The sequence below is a fragment of the Panthera onca genome, chromosome F1, assembly GCF_046562875.1.
Source record: "Panthera onca isolate mPanOnc1 chromosome F1, mPanOnc1 haplotype 2, whole genome shotgun sequence".
Taxonomy (NCBI): Eukaryota; Metazoa; Chordata; class Mammalia; order Carnivora; family Felidae; genus Panthera; species Panthera onca.
The window spans coordinates 27,089,662-27,110,968 of NC_138355.1; the positions used below are offsets into that span (position 1 = coordinate 27,089,662).

Consider the following 21,307-nt stretch of genomic DNA (forward strand, 5'->3'; position numbering starts at 1 on the left):
ATTTTAGCTAGAAAAAAGTAGAGTAGAAAACAAAGGCGAAGAGACGTTAAATGACACTCCCAGGATCACAGCTGGTCAACAGCAGAACTGGGCTAGAACCCAGGTATCCTTCCTCCCATCGTCCATTTTACTACTCCAGCATGCAACTTTTCTGAGACTGAGAGAATCCAATGACACAGGGGAGAAAAAAAAAAAAAAAATCTACAGCATTTTCCAGAACCTTCTACTTGGAATATTGAAATATTTTTTGAAGTAATCCCAAATCAAACCAGTTGAATACTAAACAGCATCTATATAAGATAGAGTACATCTGTAAACATTTAAACTGTTGTCTACTTCAATGATTCCCAAACAGACAGCTGCAATTTCTGAACAGGGACTATTCCAAGTATCATATGAAATTATCAAGCAAAGTTACTTTAATTTGTTTATATTTTTATTTTTTTATTTAAACAAATTTTTTTAATGTTTATTTTTGAGAGACAGAGAGACAAAGACAGAGTGTGAGCCAGGGAGGGGCAGAGAGAGAGGGAGACACAGGATCCGAAGCAGGCTCCAGGCTCTGAGCTGTCAGCACAGAGCCCGATGCGGGGCTCGAACTCACCAACCACGAGATCATGACCTGACCCAAAGTCAGATGCTTCACCGACTGAGCAACCCAGGCGACCCAAATTCATTTATATTTTTAGAAGAAGATATATACTATTTAGCACTCAGGGGTAATGGGTATGGGAATAAAAGAGGTAAAATGGGCAATAGTATTGGGGAGGCCATCACCAGAGGCATCTGATTGCAGAATGGATGCAGTCAAGCTTATGTTAACTTCAAACACCGAAATTTTATAGTGAGACCTATGCGATCAGGTTCTCAGTGACTCTAGTACATTTTGTACAAATGTCCCCATATTCCCGGGTCAGTAATAATTCACCTCACAACTACGGATCACTTAGCATACCTCCAAAAGTACTTTGGGGCACATATTTCTTGTCACCCTGATAACCGTCCTGTGACGTATGAAGAATTAGTAGGGTACTGCCTCCTTTTCACCAATTAAGAACCAAGGCCCGAGGAGGTCAAGCAGCCCCCCGAAGACCACACAAGTGGTGGACAAAACTGGGCCCAGGATTCCTGGTTCTTCAAACCAACTGGTCTCACCTTAGCCTTGGTTCGTGGGCAACATGGTAAAACTCAAGAGATCACCTTGTAGGCTTAGAATTTTAACTGTAACCGCATTAAAAGATATAATTGACAAGGGTTTGCCCCACAACTTAGGGGTCCGCTGGATGACTGAGAAAACTCCCAAGAGGTAATTGAAAAAGAATTTTCTCAGAGGCTATATACTTCATCTCTAGGAAAAAGTACTACTCTAATTTCAGCCACTCTTCTCGGGGCCCAAGATACAGCCTAGAGGATTTGCTGGTCAAATGGAGTGTGAACAGCTGCTCCCTTCTCATATTCCCAACTTTTAAAATTCTTCTTTACGCTATACTTGGGGAACAAGTGTGAATTGGGGGCACCTCGGTGGCTCAGTCGGTTGAGCATCCGACTTTGGCTCAGGTCACGATGCCATGGTTTCTGAAATCGAGCCGCGCATCAGGATCTGTGCTGACAGCTGGGAGCCTGGAGCCGTCTTGGGATTCTGTCTCCCTCTCTCTCTGCCCCTCCCCCATTCATGCTCGCTCGCTCTCTCTCTCTCTCTCTCTGTCTCACAAATAAATAAACATTAAAAAAAATGTGTGAATTGGTTAGTGTTGGGTCTGCCAGTAGATAGGGTTAATTTCAGTCAATAACCACACTTGGAAAGAGACTTCTTATGACTGAGTTTCTCCGATGTGACAGAGTACAGACAACTTACCTACCAGCTTATTGTCTCCTCTCAACAAATACAACCCCAATTCAAACTGGCAAATAGATACATTCAGGGTAAGTATTTGCCCCCAGTTTTCCTAAAAGGAATTTCTGCCAACAATGGGTTCCTAGACATACTGAAGTATTTCACAGATCACCAGTTCTTTGCCTCAGTAAGTGTGAGATAAAGAGCCTTCAGATTCTGGAGTTAGAAGCTTTTGCTACTTGAACATCAATCATGAATAAAGGTAAACTGAAAGAGGGGCACGTGGGTGGCTCAGTTCCAACACCCGCTCAGGTCACAACCATGCGGTTCATGAGTTCGAGCTCCACATCTGGCTCTGTGCTGACCGCTCAGAGCCTGGCGCCTGCTTCAGATTCTGTGTCTCCCTCTCTCTCTGCCCATCCCCCACTTGTGCTCTCTCTCTCTCTCTCTCTCTCTAAAAAAGCATCAAAAATCTTTTAATAAAAAAAGATTAAAAGATAAACTGAAAGATAAACCTATAAGCCTCCCATGCATGATTAACTGAAATGAGAAATTATTCCAAGGACCGCTACATTACAGGTTCATATACAACTTGAACACACATTATTGGGTAAAGGAGGTGCGTGACCATATCAAAGACCCAATAGGCCCCACCGCCCCTCACCTTCTGACACAGGGAGAGACCTCTTCCAAGAAGAATGCTTGATAAAAAGTTTATAGAGCATGCAGCGGCACCTGGGTGGCTCAGTTGTTAACGTTTCAGCTCAGGTCATAATCTCATGGTTTGTGAGTTCAAGCCTCGTGTCAGGCTCCGACTAACAGCATGGAGTCTCATGGGAATTCTCTCTCCTCCTCTCTGCCCCTCCCCCCTTCTCTCTCTCAAAATAAATAAGTAAACTTAAAAAAAAAAGTTTATAGAGAATGGGCATGAGAATGCACAGCAAAACTGTAGGCAAAACAGGGTTGTTGCGGGGGCGGCTTGAGATGCTTCAGTCTACAAGTGAGGTGACGTCAGGGTTCCCCACACAATTAAAAACCCCTATTTGATTCCATTAAAAAACCCCACCATATCCATTCTCTGACTTCTACACGGGTAACCTGCCACGAGAAGCGACGTGTGCCCACCTTTGTCCTCCGAGATGACCTGTACCAGCTCGTACTCCTCCGCTGGGTCCGAGTCCAGGTTGTGCTTCAGCATCGCCCTCTGGATCACGGCGGGGGTCTTATCCTGGCTCGTCAACTGAAAAGACAATGGATGGGTTTCTAAGTATTCGGCTTCACGAGAGCCCTCTTGACCCTCTTATTCTTGCTGCCTTGTGTCTTCCTGGGGGTAATGGCCCAGTGGAATGAGAACAGGACCAGGAGCCAGAAGCCCTGGGTTCTAGTTCCGGCCCCACCCTTAGTAGCCAAATGATGATGGGCCACTTACTCTCGCCATCACCTACTCCCTCAGTCAAGTGTCTTCCCTTAGTAAAACAGAACATGTTCCTTGCCTATCTCGTCCACGCTGGTTGAGGTTCCAGTAGGGGGCAGGGTGGAATAGGAGGGTACTGTGCAAAACGCATAGCATTTTTGGTTCTGGGCTAAAATCATCCTTACCTGTTGAGCTACTGCTATGGCACCAGGTTACAACCTGGAGGTTACAAATGACCGCAGTTCTGCACAAGGATCATTTCAAAAAGCACAAGAGACTCCATGACCCAGCAATTTCACATGATCTCACATGATCTCCCAGATCACGCCATGATCTCAGCAATCTAGGTATTGACCAGGAGAAATGAAAACCTGTGTCTACAAAAGGACTTCTACACAAGTGTTCATAGCAGATTCACACCCGTAATAGCCCCCAGCTGGAATCAACCTGAACCGCCCTTGACAGGAGAGAACAGGGGAATGGACAGAGAGATTATAGTATATTTCTGCTAGAACACAACTTAGCAGTTATAAACTAAGAACTGACACATGCAACAATGTGGATGAATCTCAAAAGCATCATGTTGTGCAAAAAAAACCCAAACAAACAAAAAGCAAAAAAAAAAAAAAAACTAGACACAAAAGATTACGTGGTACAGGAGACAATTCTTTGAAAAACAGGCAAAACTAATCTATGGCTTTAGAAAATTAACAATAATGAACCTTAACCTTCACTAGGGTTAAGAAGGGGAACTGATTGGAAGGGACACAAGGGAATTTTGGTGGGGGGATGAAAAATGTTCTTTATCTAGATTTGGGGTGATGGTTATACAGATACAGGTAACTATTAAAACCCAAAGAACTGAACACTTAAGATCTGTGTATGTAATTGCACGTAAATTAGACTTCAATAAAAATCAGCTCCTAGGTGTTCAAAAATAATAAATCTACCATTTTTTAAGCCCAAGTAAAGCTTCTCCTCACCCCCAATTCTGACTTTCTCCCCTTTATCTCTGCACTTCAGCCAACTATTGGCAGGGTACTTGGCGCAAGAGGAAAAGAGGTCTGACTTTTGTAACATCCCTTGAGTGATTTCTTTACATCAGAAAGAATGCACACACACACACACACACACACACACCACACAAATTATTGTTACTTAAAAATAAAAGCTGTTCTCACCAGGAGGTAAGAGGAGAGACAGCCAGTCAATCAATCAACCAATCAATTTAAAAAAATAAAAGAAGAAGAAGACAACTGATTTCCTCCAGGAAACTGTCTCTGAGAACTTGGAGATGGCAGGGCCTAGATGTCTCCCTCTGGTCCCGAAACAGCAGCTGGTACTTGTGATTCAATAAACAACATGCATTATAATGGGGTCCTTGTAAGCGACAAAGACCCTGTTCATTTGTCTATTACCAAAACATCCGGCATACTCCTTTACAAGGGAGAAATAGATGCACACAAAATTCTAAAAGCGGAAATATGTGTTTTGATAGCCTAAAAAAAATACTCCCACAGTTGGATAGAACTGGACCAGAAGCATGAAGTTAAAGAGAAAGGATCCCACTTTAACTGGGGGGTTGGGGTGGGGGGGAGAGTGGTGGATGTGGGGCTAAGGTGATTAACATTGGGTTAAGTTGTCAACTTTAAACCTACCTAAGGAGAGAGCCAGGCTATCCTTATTTTCTTGACCTTAAACTTCCCCAAGTGTGTCCACATGAGGATGGGATATGGCCAAGAGCTTTCCATGAGTGTTTATTACTCTGTCCCATCCAATGTACTGAGTGGAGTGAAGGGTCACAATCAGTATCAACAGCTCAGTCATGCAGCCTTTGGTTGACATACTGAACCAGCCCTGTCCAGCAGATCTACATAATCTAGCAGACATATTAAAACAAGTGTTTCAAAAGGGAAATTAATTTTAATAACATACTTTATTTAATCCCTCACATCCAAAGTATGATTTCAGTATATAATCCATACAAAAATTACTAATGAGAAATTCTTTCTTTCTAAATCTTCAAAATCTGGTATATATTTTACACTCACAGTACATCTCCATTTGGACTATTCCCATTTTAAATGCTCAATCACCACATGTGGCTTGTGTACTAAATGGCACAGTATTGAATGACACTAGCGTGTCACCTTCATGTACCTTAAATAGAGAATGCAAAGAATTCCCTGTGCCTCTTCCCTGAGGTTAGCTTCCAGTACCACAGGTTTGTTTGGACTATTTTTGAAAGAAAAGACTCCTGCAGCATGTAATCTTTTGTGTCTGGTTTCTTTAATGAAATGTGGCATTTTAGAGATCCATCCACGTGGTTGCATGTGTGTCGCTTCTTAGCTTTTACTTCAGAGTCACTGCAGAGTTTCGAGGGGGGACTTCTCTGTCAGCACGTATAAGAGAAGCCATGTGAAGAAGCCACACTGAAAATACGATACTAACACTGATGGCATGGCTTCTCGGTGGTTCTTTCACCATTCTCTCTCCCACTTGAGTTCTGTCTCCTCCTGCCCTCACTCCCTGTGTGACCCTGTCCACCCCGTGGGCTGGACGACTCCCAGAACCAGCCTGGCACCAGCCCAGGTTTCTGCCCATCTTCTAGACAACGTCAGCTGGATGTCCTACTGACCCCTCCAGTGTAAGCATTCCCCAAACCCTCCTCCTCCTCCAGTAGCTTACATCTCACTTGGTAGGACCACCAACCACCAAGCTGCCTGGACAGCCTTTAGTTTTCCCTCTTCCTCATCCCCTCCAATGGTAACCCAAAGCTGATGACTAAACTAATGGATTCTATAATTCTACCTCGTAAAAATCTTTCAAAAATCCACATGGTCTCCAGCCACATGACTGTCGTTCAAGCCCTCATCATCTTCTACATGGAATATGACAGTAGCTTCCTAACTCACTTCCTCACCTCCCACTACCCCCCACCAGAGCACTGTCTCCACAATGTCAGTTACTTTTCCAGTGAACAAATCTGATTGCTACTTAAAAGCCTTCAATGAGATGCTACTGCCTGTAGGACACAAACTCCCTCATGAGGGCTGGAGGCCCTTTACGACCTGGTCTGACCTCTATTAGAGAATGTGGTAGATGTTGAATACTGCTTTATGATCTCCCTTTTGATCATAAGGTCCTCAAAGACAGAAACACCTCACTCGTCTCCCCATCCACAAAGCCTGGCCCCGTGACAAGCACACATCCAACGTTCAAGAAATCTTTTGTTGATTCTATGACTGCTTTAGGAAAGTTTTTCCTTGGAATGTTAGAAGACAGCATACAGGTCATGTTCAGAGCTGAGCTCATGAGCACTCCGTGTGCCCTCCAAGAAGGCAGGCGATAAAGATGGGAGATGGGACCCACTGCAAATGACAGCCTGCTCTTCAGTGCATGAAGTGGCCTATAAACGAAGAAGTCACTTCCGGGAAATACACACCCAAGGTCATTACCAGGAGACACCTGTATGTATTCCAAAAGCCTGCCATTAATTCAAGACAGTTTTGAGAGTGTGTCAGAAACACAATTTTTACAAGAGGCTCAAAAAGGTCCGTCTCATTTAATTTACAGAGTTCCTTGTGGACTCAAACTGTATTTTCAGCTTGATCATTCACTTTACTAAGTTTGATTCCACATGACTAAAGGAGAAAGATTTGCCACCACGGAGCACACGGCTGAGAATGCATGGGAATTCATTATAAATCCAGACATGTGGTTCCACGGGAAGACTTCCTAGAAGGCATGCAGGAGTGGCATCTTCCCTGGGATACAGTCATTCAGTTGTCCAAATTGAGAGTTTTGAAAAAAGTGACATTGACCGGGATAAGTTTTAGCAATTTTTAAGATGTGAAAACTCTATTTTATGGCCACTGCTGGTATGTACATTTTTATATAAATATATTACTGGTGCATACGCAGGGAGATTTTGGTACATACTCATTTTGGGCAGATGCCTACATGATGCTAATATTGTACACACTTAGGGGTGTCGGTCCGAGGGCCTTACCATGATGCTCTTGTACATGTTGCCATTGTTGTCCTCTATACTGATGCGGATTATGCAGGTGTCTTCGTTCTGTTGGTTGTAAATGGGAGGCAGCACTGTCGAGGTAATGGATGTCACAGAGACGGAGCGCTTGTGGATTTTGGGGTTGTTGTTGCAGGATGGAGGGGAGGAGAGGGGGTTTATTAAGGACGACATCCCTGAGGAAGTTGTGTCCATGGAATGGATAGAGGAACATGATGAGGAAGACTCAGAGAGCTGGAAGAGTAAACACACCCCAGAAGAACACAGATTAGAACCTTGGCCAATGGCGCGCTTCACAATCTTCAAAGCAGAGGTAGATGCTGAAATGAATAATCTTCAATTACTTCCTCCAAAACAGCTCACAGCACACACACACACATCTTGTCACTGGGGTAAGTATCCTGTTGGCAGATGCCTATCAGTGACTCAGTACTTGCCCCCTACATCCAGGTGAGGACGGATGCAAGGCAGTTCTCAAAATTCCCGTTTGCAGCTGCTTTTAAAGAAGTGACCAGCAGATGGCAGCAAATACCAGAAACTAGAGGCAACATGGCCTCCAGCAGGAAGTCAGAAGCTTAACAAGGGCTGGAGGAAAGCCTTACGTACCAACAGCTTATCCAGTCCCATTGCCCTGAGTGGGAATGCTGCTTAACACGCCCACCACGATCTGTTTTCTATCACAGATTTTGTAGCAGGAGAGAAAGGTCTATACTTGTCGAAGTTTCTAAGATAAGGACCACAGATTCTATAGTTCTGTGTGGAACATTAGGCCCCTGGAGATCACCGGGCCCCAATCACTTTCTGCTGTGAGGAACCTTAATCCAGAGAGAAAAGTACTGGCAACACCATCATGACATACTCCCCAGTTACCTGACTCCCAAGACCAGGTTCACACGGCAAGCACATAGCCAAGGCCCAGTCTAAAGCTGATGAAAACGTGGTAAATGAACATAGTATAGCACTACCTTGGTGATGTTTAGCACTGTGATGTGATGAGTTTGCATATATCTTATCTCACGTGGCTCTCCCAACTATCTTGTGAACAAAATGCAGAGCATTATAAAGATAAGGGAAAAAAGATTCAGAGAGGGAACACAGACTATGAGAAGCTCCATTACTTTCTACTTTTTTACTTTCTACTTTTAAGGAATGAGATGCTTTTCCAATTAACTACAGTTACCATAAACTATGCAAGACTAATTACCAAAGAAACAGGATGCCCAAATTCACTAGGTTGTGTTAAAAAACAAAAAAAAAACACCTAAATTGAATCATTTTAACTATCAATTCTTATTGTGGAAAATTACAAATAATTTCTCAGAATGAGTTAAGCTGAATTGTTATATATATTATATAACAAATATTTCAGAAGTCATTTAAAAAATAAGTAACCTACTTATATCTTTTATACCTGTCTACTTTTCCAAGGAAAAAGCATACAGAAACTTAGCATTCTGATTATCTAGCTTCCAAGTAAAATGGGGTTTATCCCAGTTTATTTCCTAAGGACTTCGTCTTCCTATAGCGTAACTTTACATTAAATTCTACTATATGATTAGTTTAATTAGAGCCAGCAAGCTGATTTGACAACTCGGATATGTAGAAGTCTAACTGTGGCTCTATAATATGGTTTAGTAACATTTTTTGTCTATTTTCCCAAGTGAATCAACTTTGTGACTCAGTGTGAGGGCGAACTGATGGTGCATAATTTCAACAGCATCACTTTGCTTGAAGGTGCACCACACACAGTAGCCAAGAGGGTCCACTGTCCAGTTACTGGTTCAATTTTTTCACCTCCCTTTTCCTCTGTATAAATCCCCTTTCCTTCTGTTAGACTTTCCATAATTTTAATGACACTTAGGATTAAGATAAAGCTTTGAAGACGCCTGAGTTGCAGAAGCTCTAAACGGACCACCTGATGACGCCCCTAAGGTCTTGCTGAGAATTTGCTCTGAGGAGCAAGTGTGAAAATAAATGTTTAAAAACCATGATCGGGGGATGAAGTGACAGGAATGCTAAGTACACTTCACTGAACAGAGCAATCTCATAGAGCGCCACTGTGGAAGGCACGCGGGACACCTGAGGCTCAGGATCCAGAGTAGGGAGAGGCTGTGGAGGTCATCCAGGACCCGCTATGCAGGGAGCGGGGGCACCAAGGCCTTTCCAGGTGACATTCAAGGATACTACAGCCCAGCGTGTGCGTGCATCCAAGTCAATGATTCAGCTTTAAACCGACAGAAATTCGTGCCTCTGAGGACGGTTCACCTGAAGAATAAAAATTCCTGACTTGTGCAAGAAATTAAAGCACCCGTGTGATAAGAGAGGAGTCAAGGGGTGTGCAAATGATACACACTTGGGCTGGCTACTGTGTAGTTTTAAGAGGGATGATCTGGACCTTCGCACATGTCCAGTGCACCAACAGGCATAAAGGTGATTCCACCCCCTTCCTGGACAGCGTGTGATATACCTCTATTGTCATTTGTATGATGTCCACAATCAGGAAATGGGGCCACAAAGAATTAGAACGTGTCTAAAGGTGAAGAATGATACCTCACTCCAGATTTTGACAACTTCAAAGCTGTATCTCAAGCCATGGAGAATGATTACATCTCCGGTTTCAAAAATATGCATGGGAAAATGGAGAACAGACTCAAAGGTGTTTCCAGAGCTTTTCCTTCAATATCCAGAGGATGTGCCTCTGGATTTCAACATAGAAAGGTAAGATCCAGCTGGGGCAGCACCTGAGACATCTCAGCCTGGTGAGTCCTGAGTATGATGTCCGTCCTAGATCGGCTACACTGTGATAAGGTCACTTGAGGGTTCCTCTACTGCTGTTGTTGCTGACAACACAATGTGAAACTGCACACTGATCCTCTTATAGAATGGCAGAAAAAAAACAAAATGGGGGGATTCTTACCAACACTCTACATCACTTGCTTACGCTTAAGCTAAGGGGCTAACAGTCGCTTACACAGCAAGTCTGGCTGGCCAAAAATCTCCCCCAAATGGTGCAAATGCTAGCCACATCACAGTTGATGTTTCTGATTCAAACTTCTTCACCAACAGATTAAAGCAGGTGTGTACAGAAGATTACGACAAATCTTGTTCTTATCGTTGTTGTTGCTATTTTTATTTCTTTATGAAGCCATGGAAAATGGAAACTCTATGGGAATTCTTTTATCACCTCTCAAAGTATACAATGGTAGATTGTATACTTGCTACCAATTCCTTACGCCCCTCTGAATCCATTTCCTTTGCCCTGTGACTCCACAGTTCCTCCCATTAGAAGGAGTCCCCTGCCTCACTTATTTATGTGAGATTTGGCCACATGATTTGCTTTGGGCAATAAAATGTTGGTATTATGACCAAAGTAAAGGCTTGATACATACCTATGGGGCTGGACTTGCTCTCTTGCTCATTTGTCTTAGCTTACTAACAATATGCCCCGGATAGCCTCATTATGCCAAGAAGAATGAGAGGAGCAGACCTGGACCAAACCCATGACCTAGGGCCAAGCCCAATGCACATCAACCAACCAGCAGATACATGACAGAGAATAAATGGCTGTTGTTTTAAGTACTGAGTTTTGGAGCGGTTTGCTATGTAACATTATTGCGGTAAAAGCATGGCAAAGACAAAGTATGACACCAAGAGACAAGGCTGACACATCTCTGTCTCTTGACTTTGCGCTCCTTCTAAGAAAATCCTCTGAGTCCTAAATAAAGTATACCTCATGTTACAGGCCACAGTCCTTCAGTCACCTTTGGATCCAAGACAATATTTCAAAGGCCAGATGAATACACCAATATGCTCACTATTTTTGGACCAGTTTCTATGAGAAATGGGTCCCTAGATTGAACTCTACTTTGACAGCTCCTATAAACATGAATTTCAAACTACTGTACAGTGATACACTTGAAAACAGACATTCTCGTGTGGCAACCACTAAACTACGTCAGGTGTCTACATTAGGACTTATGGGAAAGGAATGAGGGAATACCTTTTTTTGAGGCTCATCCGGTGTGTCCATGGGGGTGATAGAGCCCTCCTCGGCCTCTGAGTGGTTTGACTCGCAGGACGACACGCTGACAGAGTCCATGCTTTCACCAGAGCTCCCACTGGCAGTGGACTTGGGCTGCTCTTTGGTGGGAGTGCTACTGGTAATCATGTCCGACCCCAGAAAGAGTCTGCAGAACACATAAGGCCAGGCAGTTGTTTACAAATATGGAATCCATGATTTAGCAATAGTTTATGCTAATTAACCCCTTAATTGTTTTGCCAATCTTGCATGCCCTGGCATGACTGGAAAACATTTCCTATAAAGTGTCTAATAGATCACAGTAAACATCTCATCTGAATAGGTCATTTCCAACCTCAAAGAACACACAGATTGCTTAGCTGAATGAGAGGCCATATTAATCTGAGGTCTTTCACTTTTCCAAAGAAGACATCCAGATGGCCAACAGACACATGAAAAGATGCCTGACGTCACTCCTCATCAGAGAAATACAAATCAAAACCACACCGAGATACCACCTCACGCCAGTCAGAGTGGCTAAAACGAACAAATCAGGAGACTGTAGATGCTGGCGAGGATGTGGAGAAACAGGAACCCTCGTGCACTGTTGGTGGGAATGCAAACTGGTGCAGCTGCTCTGGAAAACAGTGAGGAAGTTCCTCAAAAAATTAAAAATAGGTCTACCCTATGACCCAGCAATAGCACTGCTAGGAATTTACCCAAGGAATACAAGAGTGCTGATGCATAGGGGCACTTGTACCACAATGTTTACGCAGTACTTTCAACAATAGCCAAATTATGGAAAGAGCCTAAATGTCCATCAACTGATGAATGAATAAAAACTCTTTTTAAAGTTGAGCTTGCAATACAGTAAGGAAAATCCCTACAGGCCAGAAATGAATAGGGAACTGAAAACCAGAAGTATGTGAGCTAACTCTGCAGCTGCTCTGGGTGGGGAGCGGGAGGTACCAATCTGGGGGAGCTAGGGACATGGGTTTTAACACATATACAGACCCAAAGATGAGGGCCTCTGTTTATATAAGGTGGGGAGATGAAATTGAAATCCCTTATAGAGCCAAGACCCTCAAAGAGCTATACCCTTAGTAAAAAGATGGGCTAGAAAAATGTCTTCCTACTGGCACGGGAAGACAACAAGGAAGCTTATCTGTCTTGGCCTGAGCTTGGATGAAAGAAAAATGTCTCCCCTAAAATCATGTGTTATCTTGGCCAGCACCTCACTCAACTTTGCTACCTATGCTATACTTTGCTACCTATACTTCTGTGCAAACCAGAATTAAAAAACATTTCTGGAAGAATATATCTTCAACCCAGGATGTAGAGGATTTTCTGTTAAAGATGAGCTCATAATACAACATTACAAAAACATACAAGGAAATATCCCACCCAAAGGGAGTCAACAAACATTAGACTCTTGAGAACTTCAGATACAAGAACTGACAGAAAGAAACTAATAATTTATTCATTCATTTGACAAATGTTTGAGTGTCTACCACAGACCAGGCTATAAAATATGTTTAAAATATTACAGACAGAAGAAAAAGGTTGAAAACAGGAGAGAAGAACAGGACATCCTGACAAAAGAACAGGAAGACAATTTGAAAAAAAATTCGCTTCTAGACTAAAAAATTCAGTGATTTAAAATAAAAACTCGGTGGAAGGATTAAATAACTGTTTAAGAGAAGCACTGAAAACAAGATGACAGATCTGAAGAAAATGTTAAGAAATCAGCATCAAAATATAAAGACATGGAAAATAAGAAAGGTTAAAAGATGGAGACTGGAATAAGAAATGTTGACGTGTGTAAGAAGAATTCCAAGAGAAGACAATGAAGAGAATGGAAGAGTGACTTTATCTGAAGAGATGGTGGGTGAGAAGATTCCAGAACTAATGAACTGCATGAATCTTTAGATCCAGGAACTACATCTTGAATAGAATAAATAAGACTCAATCCTCACTTAAACTTTCTAATGGTATATCAAAGACAAAAGAAGTTCTTAAAAGCAATGGTGGGGGGGGGGGAAGGCGGGGAGGGAATGGGCATAATACAAAGGAATGGTAAATAGATAGCAGACATCTCAAAAGCAAACAGCAGAAGTGAGAAGATCTGGAATACTGTCTTCAAAGTGCTGAGTGAAAATAACGGTCGCCCTTGAATTCCATACCCAGCTAACAGAATTCTGAGAGTGAGCACAAAATAAAGACTTTCTCAGACAAAGACGGAGAGGGTTCACATTAACAGACAACATGAAAAAGAGTAAAAGGAGGGAAGGGTAAGACGCAAGAAGGAAAGGCATGTAAAGAAACTAGCAAATGCAGCCAAGCCCAACAAGCACTGACTGGACAAAATAACAAGAGTAGAACCACTGAGCCTGATTTTTCATTAAATATTTCAGGAATTATAAGCTCAAATTCCAAGACCTGAAGCATGTCTTTGTTCTGTCTCATCTCTGACCCACCACCTCTTGCCCCATTTTCCATGTCACTTCCTTTCTTGGACCTCCAAGCCTTACTGGGGCTCCAGGGGAAAGCACTAAACTCTGACCACAATTTTCAGGGGAAAAAGCAATGCCACTGTCGTACACCCCCGTGATTACGAGGTAGACCTTTGAAGGCTGTGGACTAGTGGTCCGCAGCCTGTCATCTGAGACTCTAGCTTTGAACGACACTGTTCAAAGACTAAAGGTTCTTCCATTTGCACAATTCCATGAGGTCATTTCTGCTTTACAAAGGGTAATTCTAGCTCAATACTAGGCATCTCTGACCTTCAGAGCAAGCACACCTTCCCTTATGGCTTCAAAATTCTTTCCAACCTCTTTGGAAAATGGATCATTAAATGTGGGGAGAGCAAAGAGTACATTTTCCACATTTTAAAAAATGCTAAGATCATAAAATATTTTGGAAATTGATGGCATAGAATCACCCTTATACGTACAAGAAATACGAAGGGTGACCATGTGGCCTGTTTTATTCATGATAAATGTTCAAACTCAGATACCGAAGGTTTTAACTCAAGCATCTTGGCAAGATTTCACCAAGGAGAGAATGTACTCCGTGTCTACCACACTTCATGCACGGCACTGCACCCTCACAGTCCTCTTACATGAAACTTTAGATTTTCATGAAACTATCTCTGCAGAGTTTCTGCATGTGTCAGACTTGATGCAAAGAGAGGACCCAGGGGTGCTAGAGCACCCGGCACAGTAAATATGGATAGCTGGGTTGGAGAGAAGTAGTGGGAAGCAGTTATATCAAAATGCATCTACAGTGGCTACTGCCTGAGGACAGGGAAGGAAAAGCAAGGGGGTAAAGGCATTAGCACTTAGGGCTACCTGGGGTGCCTGGGTGGCTCAGTTAAGTGTCTGACATCAGCTCAGGTCATGATCTCACGGTTCATGAGTTCAAGCCCTGCATCGGGCTCTCTGCTGTTTACATGGAGCCTGCTTCAGATCCTCTGTCCCCCTCTCTCTATGCCTCTCCTCCGTTCATTATCTCTCTGTGTGTCTCAACATAAATGAATAAACTTCCAAAACAGAAAATAAAAAAAGGACTAGATGTACCTGTGCAGACCTCTGACTGCCATAGCAGGTCCAGAAATTTCCAATTATTTCTCATGCAGAAGACCATCAAGATGCCTGGCACCCCTGGCCTCACCTCCTGAGGAGTCTGATTCCCTGTGTAGGTGTCCATCTTACCAACTGACAAGGCTTGGTCAGGTCCTCGGGTTACCTCACGAGAGAGTTCATTCTCCTCCAGGATTGCAGCCATGAAAAGATAGCAAGACGCTATGGAAACTCTACAGGGGACAACCCACGAGCTCAGAAATCTAGTGTTCAGGAGGGCCAGGGGAGGCATCTGGACAGAGGTTTGGCAAGATATCAAGACTACCTTCAAAATGCTTTCAATAAAATCACATGTCCCAGTGTAATCTTCAGATGTCACCTGATATCAGGTGGAAGCCTGAGCAGCTTCATTAGTGGGACATCATGCCATCCACACCAGTAAGCACCTGCACATGTTTATTGGAAACATGACAATACCCAAGTTCGTGTGCCATCCTTGCCTCCATGTCTCACTGGGGATCACCGAGGTAGGTGGATAGACAGTGCTGGGAAGTAGCAAAAACCCACAGAAACAGTCAGAATCCTGACCCCCAAAAAAAAAAAAAAAAAAAAAAAGACTAAAAAAGACAGTAACAGAAAGTTGTTTCATGAAAAAATAACGGTGGCTCTCCAGGTACCCTTTGAGAGTGAGGCAGTGTTTGAGAAGCGTTACAACCCCACCAGTCGTGCACCAACCCACTGAGATGAACATTACTATTCTGGTTTCACAAATGATGACACAGAAGTTCACACAACAGATAAGAGGTGGAAAGTTGGGATGTGTCAGGTCAGCATGGCTCCCAGGCCACCCTGCCACCAAAAAAAAAAAAAAAAAAAAAAACAACCCCAAAAAACTGTCCAATATGCCCTAGTCGTTGTTCTTGCTCGTCCCTGGCAATGCGGAGTGTGACACCCAGGGGATCAGACACAGGTATAGGTCTTCAAAGGCAAGAGCAAATTTATTAATCAAATGACAATCCTTGTTTCCTGGCACTGACCTCTTTGGCTTTCGTTTGATTCGTTAGCCTGACGTCTCTTGGAGTCTAACATCTGAGAGATCAACTTGGTGACACAGACTAGATCCTCTATGGCTCTTCTGTAAAAATGGCTACCATCAAAGCACGGGGGCTAATTAAGCTAACAGTTTCTCATTCTTTCCTCCCACCCTCCACACCCTTTTCCTCTGCCTTGTCCTCCTTCCCTCATCTTCTTCCTCCTCCACTTTTTACCTCCTGCCCCATCTTTCCTTCCTCTCTTCCTTCACGAAGTATTTTTCCCATGGGCAGTATAGTAAAAAGGTATCTTGGCTCTATGGCCAAATCTTGAGTTTGAATCCAGATCTTCCAATAACTAACACACTATTTACCCCGTCTGTGCCTTACTTTCCTGGTTTATAAAGTTGGCATAACAATAGGACCTACCACTTAGATTATTTTGTGGGTTGGATGAAAAATACGTGTATTATCCTTAAAACAGTGTTGGCCCATGGCTCAGTTTATTCATTCAATAAATATTTATTAATTATCTACTATGTGCCAGGCACCATTCTAGGTTCCGGGGAGACAGCAAGGAACAGAAACCAGACACACGTGCCTGCCTTCGTGGACTCTGCATTGGAGATAATCAACAGACACATACAGCAAACAGTATGTCACACGGAGGTAAAGGCAGTGGAGAAATTCAAAGCAGGTGAAGGTGACAGAGTGTGCCACAGGAGGTAAGGCAGATGGGGCATGGTATTAAGTAAGGTGGTTGGCAGAAGGCTGAGAAGGTGATGTTTCAGCAAGCATCTGAAGGGAGTGAGTGAGTGAGTCATTTGGCTATTTGGGGAGCAGTGTTCTGAGCAGAAGAAACGGCACGCCTAGCGTGTTCAGGGAGGTGTGGGTGGCTGGAAAGCAGAGGAGAGTGAGCAGAAAAAGATGAGGACAGACAGTTAAGGGACAGGCAGGGCTGGGATGACATGGCAGTCCCTGAAGGGTCGTGAGGGCCACTGTAAGGATGCCTGATTTTCCTCAAAGGGAGACAGGAGTTATGAACTTGGCTATGGAGTGCCTCCTGCATGCGTGGCACTGAGCTGGGCAAATAGCCACGAGTGTGATGGACAAGGGTCCCGCTCTCCAGCGGCTTACGTTCCGCCACAGGAAGCAGCCAGTGTGACCGAGAGTGATGGGGGAAGGCGGCGGCATCAGAGAGGGCTGTCTCTCAGGAGCGAATGCTGTTGCCCATATCTGAAGGGACCGGCCACAGAGAACGAGCATGCCAGGCCACGGGAACATCTGGTGCAAAGGCCCTGAAGCAAGAACGAGCCTGGTGTGGTTGGCAGATGGCTAGAAGCTGGGCATGGCTGGGTCTCAGCGAACAAGGGGGCAGGTCGGATGAGAGGAAGGTGGTCAAGAAGGTTGGGGGAAGATCACGAGAGTCCTCCTAAGCCACGATAAGGAGTCTGGGTGCTATCTTACAATAAAAGCATCAGAGGTTTTTAAGCAAGGAAGCGGTATAATCTGGTGTGTGTTTTATGCGAATACCAGACTATTTGGTGGAGAATGGACTGTTGAGGCAAGGCTGGGGCCAGAAGCCAGTAAGGATGTTGTGGGAGTGGTCCAGGTAAGAGATGATGGTCGCCCATACCAGAGAGAACAGTGGAGAAGAAGGAATCGATTCAGAACAGGTACTGGGTTCACGACAGAAAGATTAACAGGTGAGTGAACTGCTCTTCACTTCCGCCCTGGCTCAGGGCTGCGGTACTGAATATCCTGTCCCTTCTCTGATGAGACCCTCTGGGACCCGCGGGTGACACTCACAGGCTGAGCCTCTTCACCATGCTCTTCCGAGGCTTGGGAGAGGTGGCACTGGCGTCAGCAGCCGCTTCGATCTCGCAGGACAGGGCGTAGCTGGGGAAGAAGAAGGGAGCTTGTGAGGTCAGAGCCTGAGAACTGACGAAGCGACGGAAGTGCACACGGTCTGCCCGTTTTGTTTTGGAGGAAGTCTCTGACCGTTCAAGGTAAAGATACACACCATGTTGTTCCCCCGCCAATCTCAGAGGGTGTGGACTTCATGGCCAAGTTTTAAAAATTTATATGTGTGCTTCCTCCCCTCACCCCCACCCTGGCCTATGGACCGAGGCTGTTTAGTGCCGCATGCCTCGGAGAGGGACTGTGTGCTCTGGCAGCATTGAAGGCTGACTCCACTGCTTCCTGATCATTCTCATCCCGCTACTAAGCCAGGGGGAGAATTACTTCTGGTCTGGTACCCTCCCCTCATCACTTCGTGTGTGTGTGTGTCTGCACGTGCTCAACTCTTTGTCTAAGAGAAATGAAAGAAGAGACTTTTGTAAACTATTTAATCTTTAACGAACAGAGGCAGTTATATTATTGGTAAAGATGTGTTATATATGATTTTTAAGTGCTGAAACAGCCTAAATTAAAAACGCTCCAAATTCGGACATCTATATGCCAGGCAGATGTACGTAACTTCCATAAGCACAAGAGGAATTTATATATGACTCGAAATGTCTTTTATGAAAGCTTGTAGCTCTAAATAGATGTACTTGGTTGTGAGTAGGTGAGGAAGGGTCAGTGTGGTAAATAGTAGCTCGGTAAGTCGTTAATTATGTGTACTTTTTTTAAACCTAAGGATGCATCCAGGTATTTGCTCATATGCAGGTATTCGTCGATAAAGGAATTTTGCAAATATTAGCTTAAGCTCTAGAGGTGGTTATAAATCTGACAGAAAAAATAGGATATGTTTAGCAAGATTCTTCTAATCACTAAAAAGTCAATTATTACAATTAACAAAAAGTTAATTGTTAGAGCTGATATTGTGGGCCTAGACTTTCCGATCCAGACCACTAGCCATGATATGTACGTCCCCTATGTGAGAAGGACGTACACATAGAGAGAAAATTAATTCATACAAACTGATCATCAGAGCAGAAATGTAGAGAGAGGCAGTAACTGCTTTATTTTCTACATGGCAAAGAAAAAAAATCTTCACCAACCAATGAGCACTGAATCATAGGTTTTAATGTAACAGGGATCACAAAGGACCTCAGAAATAATCGATCTTCCAAATGAGGGAACTGAGGCACACAGAGGTTATGTGATTTGCCCAACCATTATACAACCACCTGATGAGTCTAGGTTGGAGAGTCAAGAAGACTGGAGTTTAAATCCAAACTCCATCACTGACTAGTTGAGTTATTCTCTGAATCTCAATGTCCTCTTTGGCCAAATACTTATTTTGCTGTCAGTTTTGCTCTCCCTGATGGTAAACTTTCAAGGATATCCCCCAGTCTACAGCAGGGGTCAGCAAATATTTTCTGTAAAAGACCAGATAGTAAGTGTTTTAGGCTTTGCGGGCTATACGGTCTCTCTCCCACCTAATTAGCTGCCTTTAAAGCATGAAAGCAACCATAAATAAGATGTCAATGAATGGGCTGAATTCCAATAAAACTTTATTTACGAATACTAAAACTTAGATGTCAAATAACTGTCCATGTTACAGTCTTCCCTTTTTTTTGAACTATTTAAAAATGTAAAAACATGTGGTGTGCCAGATATGGCCTGTAGATTCCAATCTGCTAGACTACAGGGTAAAGACTAACACCCTCGCTGGGCCAACAGTCAAAGCACTGGAGTTGATGTCCTTTTCCATGCGTATCAACCAAGACTTTGAAAACTGTCCCTTGTGTCCCAGCCAACAGAATTCTCACTGTTCTTCCAAATGCCAACCACGTCAGGCCACCAAGCCTTTGCTCATGTTCTTCCCTCTGTACGGAATTTTCTTTCCCACTTCTCCTGGTGAAATCTTACCTTTTCCTTCACAGCCTAGCCCAAATATTTACACCTTTTCGATCATCTTCCCTACCTTCCCTCATCCTGAAGAAATGTTCCTGCCTCCAGATCCCGTAGCAGTTTAGTTACCCACCATATTTCAATTTTTCATGAATCTGTCTCTCCTTCCCAGTTGAAAGCTCCCTGGAAAGCCGGTACCAATGAACAAAAATGACAAACATGGTGACGGTGGTGGTGGTGACCTTCACTTTAACAATGCTTTCCCAAATATGATTTCACTTAATCCTCACAAGCATTTTATAGATGAGTATGCTGAAGATCAGGCAGAAAAAGTGACTTGTTCAAGGTTACAAAGATAAATAAATGGTGGAGCCAAGAATGTGAAAGCACATCTTCTGACACATCAGTTCAGCTTTTCCTGCTATACCATTACCCTTTGGAGACGGAGGATCTAGAATCTGGTAGCTGGTCAATAAATAGTTGCTGAATAAAGGGGCAAGTGAGGAACTGGATGTAGTATTCCTCTCGCCGACGCCTTAGCTCTATCCTGACAGGCAATACATGTACCTACCTTTCCTCCTCTGTTAGAAGCTGCTGTCTCTGGAACCACTGGATGAACTTTTGGTCTGGAGTCATACAATAGCTGTTGCAGGCAGACTGTAAGAGTTTTATTTGGGCAATCACTTCGAATTCCTACAGCAGACGGAACACCAAAAAGAAAGTAAATAAAAAGGCCAACCAAATAGTGTATACATCTTTCCAACACGAAAACACACCACATTAGGATAAACAATGGAGAAAAACATCGAGGAGAACTCTCAAGTACTGCCTTTCTTAGAAATAAAAGAATTGTGAATTTTAGGGGCGCCTGGGTGGCTCAGCTGGTTGAGCATCTGACTTTATTCAGCTCAGTTCATGACCTTACAGTTTGTGGATTCAAGCCCCGCAACGGGCTCTGTACTGACAGCTCAGAGCCTGGAGCCTGCTTCAGGTTCTGTGTCTCCCTCTCTCTCTCTCTGCCCCTCCACCATTCACACTCTTGTCTATCTCTCTAAAAAATAAACATAAAAAAATTAAAAAAGAATTGTTAATTTTAACTCTAAATCCCTGAAGTCTTTGTATGTTTATTTGTCAATCCTCCCTTCTCCTTGAAAAAGCAATTTATATGAATAAAACAAGCTAGCAGAGCAACCCAAACTAGTTATTACCTAAAGCCACAGTGGCTTCCTTTTTCTCTTTTATGTTTTCATTCTAGGGATAGAAAAGTTATTTTTTAAAGTTGTGTACTTGCAAAGTACATTTCAAATTTCCATGACTATGTCCTAAAAGATAAAGGCAAAAATGAACTTTATGTCAGGAGGCTCCTAGGTTTCCCTTCCCCATCTTCTTCAACCCTTACCCCTCAGTAAATAAGTTTGGGTAGAGCTGAAAAGCTAAACAGTCTAGGGCCTCATAAACTCAAATGTTTGGATTTCCTGAATCCTTGGGTTTTTACTACTCCAGTAAATCCTTTAACTAAATCTTTTAAAGCTCAGAAGAGAAGCAAGTATATAATTATGTCCAGTATTATTTATACTTCTTCCGATGTTTCAATA

At 43.4% G+C, this 21,307-nt stretch overlaps 1 protein-coding gene across 3 annotated transcripts in view; it reads right to left on the reverse strand.

Moving 5' to 3' along the window:
• Positions 1-21,307, reverse strand: part of RGL1 (ral guanine nucleotide dissociation stimulator like 1) — a 256,632-nt gene that overhangs the window by 2,795 nt on the left and 232,530 nt on the right. For all 3 annotated transcript variants that reach the window (XM_060643730.3, XM_060643729.3, XM_060643728.3), the window contains 5 exons: positions 20,284-20,405; positions 17,721-17,810; positions 11,282-11,468; positions 7,261-7,515; positions 2,960-3,074 (listed from right to left, as the gene is read on the reverse strand). In XM_060643730.3, coding sequence (XP_060499713.1) covers positions 2,960-3,074; positions 7,261-7,515; positions 11,282-11,468; positions 17,721-17,810; positions 20,284-20,405 — 769 coding nt within the window. The remainder of the gene's footprint in view (positions 1-2,959; positions 3,075-7,260; positions 7,516-11,281; positions 11,469-17,720; positions 17,811-20,283; positions 20,406-21,307) is intronic.